General features: G+C 39.2%; 1 protein-coding gene across 1 annotated transcript in view; it reads right to left on the bottom strand.

Moving 5' to 3' along the window:
• The window catches only part of astn2 (astrotactin 2), a gene marked incomplete at its 5' end in the record, with an annotated part of 278,723 nt that overhangs the window by 119,417 nt on the left and 146,118 nt on the right, over positions 1–13,188 (bottom strand). Inside the window, 3 exons of the mRNA XM_080046601.1 lie at positions 775–849; positions 1,479–1,563; positions 12,165–12,332. Of these exons, the coding sequence (XP_079902727.1) occupies positions 775–849; positions 1,479–1,563; positions 12,165–12,332 (328 nt within the window). The remainder of the gene's footprint in view (positions 1–774; positions 850–1,478; positions 1,564–12,164; positions 12,333–13,188) is intronic.

Here is a 13,188-nt window from a genome sequence, read left to right as displayed (position 1 = left end):
AACCACTATTTAGCTTAAAATTATGTTTCACAATTATCATTTCTATCAGTAGGCCTACTGTATAATTGATTCAAATGATTACTTGTGACATAGATACACTCAAAGCGCTAATGCTATTGCTCCCGAACCAACTGTTCATGAATAGTCTCCATCAAGGGGTATATACAGTATGTGAACAATCGCAGTACACAGCCTGATATATAAAATGTTTTGTTTGTATATTAAAACAAACCTTTATCTAAAAAGCAGCAGGTACTGCACTTGGTCAGGTTAATTTGGTCTATTTAATAGAAAGAAAAAATGCCAAAAATAGGATGGTTTTCTGAAAACTTTTAAAAGAGCAGCTGGGTGACACTGAGTGGGTCCGTTGAGCCTATAGCAAATGCCAGACACAATGACCCCATCAAGAATGAGAAGCGGAACAAGAATGGCAGTAAAAGCATTTCCAAAGGAGTCCATCCAGGACTGCCCCTTTGGCTATTTCTCCACATAAGAACCCATGGGTAAGACTTCACTCTAACACTCCCTGTATTGTGTGTTCATCCAACTGTGTCTCTGGGTATCTGCCGGATGCCTATTTGTATGCTCCGTCACACACATACACACACATGAACACGCACACACACACCCACACCCACACACACACCCACACGCAAGCATGCACACACACACACGCACGCCAAAACACCAGCATCATTTCACTGTGTGTCCAGAGACACAGATGGCCAGCAGAAGTCATGCACAAGGGAAATGCACCATAAGTGCTGGACTCACCTGAAGATCCTCTCTGGGGCCTGCTCTCCTGTAACTAGGTCATAGCCTTTCTCCAAGTTAGCGTATGGCCACGGACTTGAGGACAGAAAGGAGGGAACACCAAGTCAGAAAGAGATATATGAAAAAAAATATATTAGAAAATTACAACATGGTCATGTACAACTTCCATTGTCACTATTACATGATGTGTTTTGTATCATGCTTATTTCTAGTAAGTTTCTCTTTTTTTCTGCTCTCCTTTATCTTGTCAATTTTTTCTCTCAATCTTTTACTCCCTGCCCTCCCCTGCTCTTTAGTTTTAAGGTATGCTGTGACTTACCTTCTACTTCATCTTTCTACCTGTATCTCCAATTAGCTCCTCAAAGTCTACTTATTTAAGCCTAAAGACTGCACACATTTGCATGTGTTGGCCTACTAACTACAAATTGCTTGGATTTTAAATTATACTGGTGAGCATTTCTATTTGTAAAGCATGCAATAAGCTATTAGTTTGATTTATACTTTGGTTTCCATTCATTTTAATACACTCATGATCACATTGAAACTTGCTCCAGAAACGTACAGTAGCTAATCCAACACAGAACACAAAGCTAACATATTTGTAGTAGGGACCAAGAGTAGGGACCAAGAAACCAGCTGTAAGGCCATTTAAGGACTTTAAGTGAATTTCCCAAATATGGATGTATAGAGAATATGGGACTTACCCTTCGTTTCGACCCCAGTCACTGCGCACACAGAGGTGTTTATGGACAGGATCGGGGGAGTAACCCTCATGGCAGCTGCATTCTCCTGTGACAGACAGAAAACAAGAAGGGGCACAGTGGCTGATATTGACTTTATCCCCAGTGGATGGAGGAATAAATTACCATGTAAGTGACCCTGGTGTGCTCATTCATTAGGGACATATCAAATACACAGTCGCCATGCCACCTCATTTCCCAACTAATTCCCTTCAGCTAACACAACCAGAGTGCAATTACAGTGACACCAGTGTCATTAGCGGGACTATTTCCTGAAATATTTCCTGAAACTTATTAGCAATTATTCCCTCGTTCTCTCTGAAGTTGGATGTTTTTTTTCCCTCCCCCGATTGATCTTTTGTCCCAGAACACCATGGACATAAGCTCCATTGATTACCATATAAGTAACTGTTAAATAACGCTTCATGACTGCATACAATTTGTCATGTATTTAGGCTTAACAACAGAGCTCTGAGGTTGCCATTCAATTAAGGAAACGGTGACAAATACATTTGCTTATATGCACACAAACACATTCTGGTATTCTGGAATCAGTGTATCCCTATAAGTTTGAATTATTCTCAATACAGTATTACATTTGAACACCATAACAAAAAGTATGTTATGTGAACAGTGATCCTCAAAAGAAAATAAAGAAAAACAGAATTGAACCAGCCAAAATGTAAATTCCTTTTCTCTGCGGAGTTACATTACGTTTGTTATGCAATGCCCATTTAACAGAATACTAGATACTGTGGAGAACATAATAATAAACACACACGCTGTACTTTTGGGTCACTGAAACTCAGACAATATCAAATAAACCGAAGAATGCGTCTTTAATGTATTGTATGTGGGTGAATCAGCTCATACAGACATACTTGCTTTAAAGTGCCATGCATGGTTGATAAAATATTCAGAAAACACTGCATGTATGATGCCCTTTTAAGTGGATGGATGCCCTTGTGAAATCATGAAGTCATTGATAGCTTCACCAACTTTTCTATTAGCAGGGGTTCCCAAAATAAATGCTCCTGACTTCGTTCTCCGTTGACCTATATGGAGGCATAACACTGGAAACAAATGTGTAATGCCCACACAGGCAACATCATTCACATTTTATCACCCAGTGTTTAATTATTTACCGTTTGAGTTTAAGGGCTTTAGACTCACTAATGGAGAGATGCACCGCTATGATTCAGTCACAGAAGAGCGACAAACACATATATTTTTTTTATTTTGCTTGTGGCTATTTCATGTGCCCTTGTGAAATGAAGAGTCAGACGTCTCAAAATGGCTTCACTCTGAAACGCGGATGCGAGTAAACAACATAATTCAAACAGCCATTTCGAAATAAAAGATGAATGAGGAGCAGAGAGGGATTGTGGTACAATATTCGCAGCCTTGACGAGAATTCATTTTCATCGCGTCGTCAGATAATGTTTATTTTCTTTCTGCCCTTTACAGCACCTCTCTGGGAGATTGAGACGACTAAAAACTAATAGTAACAATAGTTAACCCATGCAAGAGATCATTGTCCCCATCAGCAAGGTAACACTGTGTCAGTAACTTCCAAAGCAGTTACAAATCACACTTTGAAACTTTAAAATCGCTTTTGAGAGAGAGAGCATGGTTTGGGTAAAAGTAACTACCTTGTTAAGGTGAGGGAATCTTTGTCCTCAAGGTTTCAATAATAACAATTTTATTACGGATAGGGAATGAACATGAAGAAAGGGAACCCACTCATGTGACTGTCAGTTTTTAATAGGAAACAAACAGCAGCCCCTTGTGTATGCCTTGACCAATCCACTACCTCCACTTTCACGTCCAGACAGAGACAAGTCATAATTACTATGGCCACAAGAGGGCTTTGTCCTATGAACAGAGACATATGTTGTTTTTGTCTCCGCTTGCTGAAATGACAGATGCTGTTGTTCCTTTTGGGAGGACAGTCTTCTTTGTTTTCATACTCCCAGACACACAAATCCTCTCCATGCTGCAAACACACCCAAATGCATTACCTGTACATGCATACGCACACCCACACAGCTCTATTTTCCACCGCTACTTTTTTTCACATTACCACAGTTAACCTAGTTATATTTAATTCTCCCTGAAAGCCAGAGGCACTGCTTAATAACATCCATTGTGCACATGTGCAGTCAGGTCACATGCTTCCCTTTACATGCCGAGAGGTATGCTTGGAGGGAATTTAAATCCCTATTTTTTGGGGGGCCATTTTCTTTCCCCTTTTCCAGTCTGCCAGATGTTGGAATTGGCATTTTTTCATTAGTGGTCCGTTAGTGTACTGACTTCAAATATCTTTCTTACGTATGCAATGTAAAAAAAAAAAAAAAGATTTAAATAGCAAACTCTGATTTACTGGTAAAACAAATGCCTGACTGCGACTCTGATTAATTGGAGAGGAAAGATGGGAGCAGGCTGCGTCCACAAGCACCACTAAGTGCCTGCTGCTGACAACTGCTATAATCGCCTTGTGCTTGCATCAAATAGTAACATCTAATAGGACACGGCCGACATCATTTTTGGGGGGGATTTCTAACAAACCAAACAGCAAGCTAATCAATACCTGAATTACCACACAGTGTTTCTTTGTGGACAGAGCTGAATGCTACACTTGTCACTGTCATGTATTGCATTCCATTGCTTCCTTGCACTTAGGAGTTATTACTCAATCTTTTGGATGCCAATATCAAAACAACATTGTTATGCCAATTCCTGACCATACCTTGCATTATTTCATACAATGCAGTTTATGATTTATGGATCTGTGTAAATAATGATCATATCCTATCCAGATTATGCATAGATACCAGAACAAAATCAGGAATAGCAACAATTATTTTTTCTTTTACTAAGCAACTTTGCTGATTCTCATTTAGAAGTGAAGAGTGTCCACACAATGTAATTAACATAATGGATTAGAACTTGCATTCAATGGCAGAAAGGACACACTTGAATTAAGTGATAACTGATGTAGATATCCAGCTAATCCATAAGTAAACAAAGCAGTCTAGATGCACATATTGTAAAGCCAAATGTGTGCACAGGCCTGGAGGACACAGAGGGACAGGTTCAAAGTCGCTTCCACATTGTCTTAAATGAGATGCACCAGAAATCACACCTTGCAAGTAATCTGTGAAAAGCAGCTATTTTTCTTTATGCAAATGCATTTAAGGGTGGGGGGGGGGGGGGGATCAAGCAATTAACAGATTGAGATATGTCTGGCTGATAACAAATTCCACTGGATTAACTGACCTTTAGACATCTTGTGAGAATCAGTTGTGTGTGTCAGATTCTCTGTCTCTAAAGACCGGGTTCAGATACAGTGCTTCAGGCACACTACGAGGAATAATTCGGTTTAAGTAGAAGAAATTAAAACATTAAAAATCACGTTGGCAAAAGTCAAAAGGTGAGTGAACCACGACGTGTGAGGAAGAGTTGTATGAATAAAGATAATACAAGTACATGATGAAAATAAAAAGCAGCTTCTTAAAAAAGATAAAGCCAACAGTGAAAACACCAGACAAGGAAAGGATGGGGGCGTTGTTATTGTGTGTGGTCATTAAACTTGAACTTCACAGTGCTGTAAATGCACTATGGCAACTTGACTCTGTTTTACAATTACATTGTGCATTTGGCTGTTAACTTGGGATTGTAGGGAGTCATAAGAAATATCAGGGCCATCCATCTGCTATTTTATGAGCATGGGTCCAGTGTCTGATGCAGTGGCTCCTTGATTATTCTATTTTTCACAAGCTATATTTTCATTTATATGTGCTTTTCTATATTAAAAAAAAAAATATATATATATACATATTATATATAAGTCCACTTGATGAATCAAATTGTATTAATTTTGCATAATTGCTAAGATGATGATAATGATGATAATGATGATGATGATAATAATAACCTTTATTTGTATAGCTCAAGTTTCACTAGTTTGAATGTGTTTCAAAGAGCTGATCAAAAATGCATACACAAACTAAAAGTAAAAACAGCAAGTCATTCATCAAAACAAAGTCCCCATAACAAGGGCTGGTTAGACCACATCATTGTTTTCATGCAAATTTGTATTTCAACATTAAAAAAGAAGATTCTATCTTTTCTGCTCTTGCTTATCTGAAACCAATCTCGCCACTGAACTATGTTGTTTGAGCTAGTCCTATCACCTCATTCTCCGTTAATAGATCAGATGATTTAAGATTGGTAGTGCAAATTGAACGTTTCCAACAGGGACGCTTGAAGTCAATCACAGTTGGGGATGCTGGGGAAAAAGTCAGTCTGTATACCAATGTCATAATAAATGATGAAGATGAAATCATGTTCATGGTTTTTGATTCATTTGACTGTTGAAGGCAAGTTGTATGTCCAAATTATATATAGCATTATACAGCATGAGAACTGCAAGGAAGTGATGAGGCAGTGAGATGAGCCACTGATTGGACCAAATATGTTGCCTAAGACCTGTTCATCATACAGTAATCTATAATAATGCAGGGCAGTGGGGATAAAGCTAGTTCATACATTAGACAAGCATCTAAGTGAATACCAATGCAAATGCAACACGCCCTGGACTAATGTGTATGAGATAGTCATCACACTCTTTGTCACTGTTAGCAGACACTCCGTTCTGCAGTGCAGTTAATACACTTTACAAATAAACCTAAGAATTATACAACAGCCAACCCAGTCAAACTCCTCTGCTCCACTAATCTGTACTTTGGATATATCACCCTTGTAGCCCCATCTTTGGTAAAGCACAGGCTGGCAATATCTTCTTGTATGCCCTTGTCTTTCCCACAAGTGCCAATAGAGAGCTACCAGTTGAAGCCAAGCGTCATTTAACCAAGAACAGTCTGAGATTAGTGTTTATGACTTTATTAGTCGCACATAATGATTATATATATATATATATATATATATATATATATATATATATATATATATATATACAGACAGACAGACAGACAGACAGACAGACAGATATAGATAGATAGATAGATAGATAGATAGATAGATAGATAGATAGATAGATAGATAGATAGATAGATAGATAGATAGATAGATAGATAGATAGATAGATAGATAGATAGATAGATAGATAGATAGATAGATAGATAGATAGATAGATAGATAGATAGATAGATAGATAGATAGACATCCTGTAGTCTTGATCTGGATGATCTACATCGATAGGGTGAATCCTCATGTTGGGTTGAGTCTGTATTTAGCTGCTCTTTACTGTGGCCCACCCTGTGCCATGGGGCAGGCGAGGTAAAGTCCATCAACTGAAATTGCAGCCATGTTTCAGTCCTCCACATCCGGCAGTAGATGGGAGTCTCCATCAGATCTATACTCTAAAAGTGTCGGTTGCAGACTCCTGAGTGATACGCTACGATTAAGTTGTCTCGTTGGATATTAACTACCCAGTCTCCTGCACTACTTTGTCTTTGAAAAAGGTGCGGAAACTGAGAACAAAGTCGAGCCTATGAGAAGCTTTCCATTGTGGGATACCATTTATGGCTTTCATTGCTGTTTTCAGAAGTTTTGAGCTTCTGACTAAACTAGAGCTGCAACGATTAATCGATGAATCGATTATTAATCGATTATTAAAATAATTGCCAACTATTTTGATAATCGATTAATCGTTTTGAGTAATTTTTGAATAAAAAATGTCCAAATTCTCTGATTTCAGCTTCTGAAATGTGAATATTTTCTGGTTTCTTTAATCCTATTATGACAGTAAACTGAAATATCTGTGTGTTTTGGACAATACAATACATCATCACCATTTTCTGACATTTTACGGACCAAAACACAAATCGATTAATAATCGATTAATCGAGAAAATAATCGACAGATTAATCGATTATCAAAATAATCGTTAGTTGCAGCCCTAGACTAAACATAACACAAACATCAAATTTAACATCACAATTATGTATAATAATTGTAAAGCTACAGTATGACAAGCAATACTTTATAGGGTTTAAAATAGCCTACACTCTCTGGAAGTTGTCAAGCAGCCTTAGATTCTGACTTTGGCGTGCATGCCTTTTCAGTGGTGCCAAAGTTATGGTCGGCTGACCAGAACATGTCGTTGGCCTAATTTAAAGCTAATAACCTGCGATTGGAAAATGGCCATTTGGTGGCAACAATTATCAAACTGCTCACCCAGTCCCTTTCCTGTTACATTCCAGCCAGGCTTCTACACAGACCCACAACCTGACATTGCACATGGGGATAGTACCGTTCAGTATACTATAAATATACCAAATATAAGATTGACCATGGCATTGTGTCCTCATTCTCCTTTGCTTCCTTACGTTCAAAGTCCCTCTGTTCTAAATTAAGAGCCAACAATGGGGCAATCACTTGAGGCCACACATCATTTCTTTTCACTCTTCCACCTATGAAACCCCCCCTCACGTTACAAATGACCTGTTTCATTATAATGGCTTCTAGTATCTCACTGTGGTCGCGTGGATGATTTTCACATTTCAAGGTTTGTGGTGTGAGGACAGAAAAGAGTTATTGTTGTCCTGATGCCAATTTACACTAGTTATATAATAACAAGGAGAAGATATTATGCGCAAAGACCTTGGGCAACATTGGCAGATTCAACTATGTGTTTATTCAAAGACGAATGCGGGTGCTTGTGGGTGCACACACATTAACTATTATGTATTGAATGGAAGTATTAACCAGGGCTGTACTTAACACTCAAGCAGTTTCAGTTGCAATTATAGGCGAGGCTAGAGGAGTCAGGGATTCATCATTTAAAATGTGGAAAACAAAAGCAGCTCAGGAGGGTCACAGGTCTTTATGAGGTAAGTTATGATGATAGATGGAAAAGTGCTGGTGGAAATATTATCCTCCTTCGTAGGGTGTATAACTTTATGAGATTAGTATTTATAATTATTTTAAAACAAATGTATATATATATATATATATATATATATATATATATATATATATATACTGTATATCCAACTGTTTTATAGTCATAATGTTATTGTATGTAACAAATAAGTGCATTACATTTATGGGTTCATTGTAATTTCAACCCATTTGCAGGGACATTGTATTCAATTATCAGTTGTTGCAAAGGCCTGGGTCCCATTACAGTCAGCAAGATCCCATGCAGCTATCAGGAAATAGAACAGGCAATGACGGGTGGTCAACAGTGACAGTCACCCGGCGTGACATTGAAGCAGGATGATAAGAGGCACACGATAGAGGAGATGTTAGAGAACTTGGTGAAACAATACCTGCTAGTGATCACAAAGCAGAACCACAAAGAACCAACAAGTGGGATGTTTGGTGTATGTGTGTATATGTCTGGGGTAAACTGATGGATGTGAATGGCTGGATTTCAGGTATGGAGTGAAAAAAAAAACATATGTCTCCTCATTAATGTTTAGATGATTAAATTGACAGTAGAAATTACTTGTTAATGCCACTAATGATTACTCTGTGGGGCCGTTTGCAAATAAGCTCTCACATGGTTAAAAGAAGTCTTGCCCAACAGGCATTTTCCTGCCACTTGTCAGTAGGAAAAAAATAAACATTCTTTGACATTGCTTACTGTTGTGGGCAGAACTGCAGCATGCAGCATGCATCTGTGTGTGTGTGTGTGTGTGTGTGTGTGTGTGTGTGTGTGTGTGTGTGTTTGTGGGTGTGTGTGTGTGTGTGTTTGTGGGTGTGTGTGTGTGTGTGTGTGTGTGTGTGTGTGTGTGTATGTCATTCCTGCTCTGCTTGGATCCTGATCACCTGCACTCCTGCCTCCTATCAGCTGATCAAACAGCAGTACATTAACTCCAGCTTTCTCCCAATCACTTCCAGATCGCTGCCTGTACCACTGTGGTAGCCTTCCTCTTAAACTGTGTATTGTGATAACTATTCCTTGTGCTGTGTGCTTGGAGTGTACCCAAAATACTTTTCACATGCGTCAAACAAGACCAGACTACTTTACTTTCGACTCCTTCAAGCAAGGAGAGCCATTGCACTTTGTTGGAAAAATGTGGATCCTCCAACACTGGCAATGTGGATTAAAGAACTGTCGATCTGTATTGGACTGGAAAGACTGACATATTTTGCTATAAGGGCAAGAGGAGGGACTTTGTTGAGCTCTGGGAGCCATACATGGCTGTCATGACGGATGAGAACGTAAGATACATTTTACTTTTCTTTTAATATTTTTTTATTTCTTTATATATGTTTTATTATATATGGTTTACATTGTGTTGTAAAAAAATACAAAGACAATAAACATATTGTGGAGAAAGAAAAATCCTTGTACTTGTTTATATTTGACTGATGCATTTGCTTTCTACTGCCTGCCTGCCTGCCTGTCTGTCTGCCTGTCTGTCTGTCTGTCTGTCTGTCTGTCTGTCTGTCTGTCTGTCTGTCTGTCTGTCATTCCTGCTAGCCATAACCATGCCACCCCTTGCCATTAATTTTCTACTCTCAATAAACCACTTAAACTTTAACACACTTTCTGTGTGTCCACTTGTGACACTTGGATCCGCTAACACAGAATGTGCAACCAATACCAAACTTTTCTTCCAAATGCAATTGACCCCAAACATCTTCCCGCCAGTGGTTCACCCTATTGTAGGAACTGCAATAAATGAGCCTGGATGAAAGAGTTAGTTTCAAGTGCCTTGTCTCCTTCAGTGTGTGTGTATATTACTGTTGAGTGCTATTGTGCGTGGCTGTAATGCATGCATAATGCATTGCAGGACAGTGATGGTAATAGAAAAAGCTCCTTTGAAGAACATCCTTATTTTTTTTCCTGCTGGGTGCATACGGTTGCCCTGAGGAGAAACAAAATACTTGAGGGCAATTGCTGATCAAATAATGGTGCTTCTCAAAAGGGCCACGATGAAAAGAGAAAAGAATGGAAAGAGAACAGGAGACAGGATTTTACTAAGTTCTGGATGAGTAAACGAGTCTTGCATTGATTTACAGTATATTGCTGCTCTTACAACGTATGAACGGCCAGTGATGGGTGCAAGCATATGCACAGGTTCACGGACACATTAAGAATCCATAAACACGTAAGAGCCAACTCCATCGTTGGCATCGTTGAGTCGAGGGTCTGGAGCACTAATACATTATGCATCAGCCCCTCAACTTGCCCTTGACCAGGGTGACATAAATTTCACATACATTACAGATGTAATCCATTCTAATGAGCTTAGACTTTATCTAGTTGGCACCGGAATATGCAAGGGGGCTAAGCCACTCAAGGGGAAGATACATATCACGCCGCATCCCCCGGCTTTTTGTTAGTATTGTTTTTAAAATGTCAGCACGAATAGCTGCACAACTTGTATATGCTCATTGTGTACATACATCGGCTTGGCTTCTTACAACACAACCCTCAGAAAAGAGTTTCAAATTCAACATTATCGCTGAACACACAATCATTCATGTTTTTCATAAACATTATAAACATAAAGTACAGTCTTGACTAAGTTGTCTTATTCTGCTTTTCTGTTTAATGCTTAAAAGGAGCTAAGCCTACCATGTCATCTTCATATTGAGCGTGTCTTTCTGACATGGGAGCTGCCACCTGACTGGACCAGGGGAACTGGCAAGGCTTTTATTAAACTCTATCCCTCATTTAAATTTTTTTTTCAAAGAGTGGAATAGAGGTGATGCTTCTCTGGAGATAGGCTTTAATTATTAATAGCATGAAAAAACATGACACAGGGACAGCCTCTCCTAGTGTGAACTCTTGACTGGCAACTCAGCCAATGAATGAATCCTATTGTTTAATTTGTAAGCATATATCTTCTGCACCCTCTCTTAAACCCATTTTACTTGTATTATGGTTATTGTGTGTTGCAAGGCTGTGACACTGGGTTTCTTAGACCTCTACATCATCAGCCACATCAACAATTACCTGACAAACCTGTTGGATGATTGTATCATCGGTGTATTGCAGGTGTGACAGGGCCCTCATTTACCAAATTCAATACGGATGGCTCATTGTTGCATTGCGTTTAACATGACTTACCATAAAAGTGTCAGGATCTTTATTTGGCCTATAAAAAGGATAAAAGGATTTGTTTCTCCTTTTTTCAGATCAGAAACACTGAAACACATTTATAAAAGGTGAAAAAAAATGAGAAAAAAGGTAACCCTGAAGCACAGAGAGCCGTCCTTCCTTCCTCCTCCTTCTAGTAATTGCTGCCATAGCAATTTTCACAACACAAAAAGAAGGACAAATTCCTGCGTTTACTCTGAATTCCAACATACTACTCACCATGGCTTGAACTATGTCTTCAAATGATATTTCTAACTGGTGAAAAGAATTCCATGTTGACTCAATGTCATGGTTTCTTTAATGGTCCATGGGGCTTTCATGACCTATACAATGCATCATCACATTCAAGATGTCGTGTGCACCAGTCAAACAGCATAGCTGTAATAACGATGTGCCCTTTGAGAGCTTACTATTATGTGGCCTATATGTTCATATGTACCCTTTTCCACCACTCAATTGCATGTTTAAATTGGACAAAGTACAGGGAGAGAAAAATCCTCCACTAAGAACTGTGTACATTGTGTTCTAATGTGTTACGTGTGTCATGTGGTTTTGCATGAACCCACCTGTGTCCTGATCACAGATCTGCTCACAGGGTTCCGTAGACCTCTGGCCACAGTAGTCTCGGACCCACTGTGTGGACGAATTGGTCTGATAGTAGAGAGTTAGCTTGGCTGGGTTTAGCCAATTAGAAACATCCAGGAAACTGCCCATGCTCACCACAAAACTACTTCCTGCAAAAAAAAGAAGACAGACACAAAACAGGTTAGCTTGAAAAAAAAATTAAAATAAAAAGGTTTGATTGCTGGGTATTCTTAAAAGCTCCTTTCTTGGCTCTATTACTACAACTATTTTGTCTTACTGTAATTTTGATTCCTCTGAATTTAAATGGACAAAATGAAGATCTATAATGGCCGCGTTTCCCAGAATCCCAAAGAGCCTCTTTGGGCAGAGTTCTTCTTTGGAGCGCACTTAAGAACGCTGTGAAAGAAGAATGCGTTTCCCAGATTCCTTCTTAGCGAAAGTAGTACTTTCACTAAGATGGAACTGAAAGACGGAGCTGACCCACTCTTTCAACCTTTCTTAGCGACCAAATCGTCAGTGATCATGCCGCGTCAGGGAAATTTATTTCCTCCACTTTTCGAAATAATAAAACAATGCTCAATGCGGACCACTGGCGCAAGAAACATAGACTAATAGTAGAGAAAAAAAATGTTTTAATGAATCAGACGTTTACGTTTTCCACACACATGTGAGTTTATAGTACTACTACACATACAAAAAAATCATCAACAACCCTTCAACAACAGCATTTCACAGATATCAAAGAAACAGATTTAATTGAACTCAGCTGAACCTCATTCAGAGCGGCTCCACCTGCTAAAGGCGTTGCCAAAGTCCGCGCGTGTGAGAAACCATGGCTGCAATACAACACCTTCTCGCTGCGAACCAACAGCCTCGCCGTGCGCGAAGCCAGACGGTTTACATAAATGCATACGTGCGTCGGCACTTCTCCCCACTGGACGTGCTATCAGACCGGGCCGTCCAGGCAAAGTACCGGCTGCCCCGTGCGGAGATCCAACGGCTGAT

Source organism: Ammodytes marinus (assembly GCF_949987685.1).
Source record: "Ammodytes marinus genome assembly, chromosome: 18".
Taxonomy (NCBI): domain Eukaryota; kingdom Metazoa; phylum Chordata; class Actinopteri; order Uranoscopiformes; family Ammodytidae; genus Ammodytes; species Ammodytes marinus.
The sequence above is the reverse complement of the archived record's forward strand: the minus strand, read 5'-3'. Positions and strand labels throughout refer to the sequence as shown.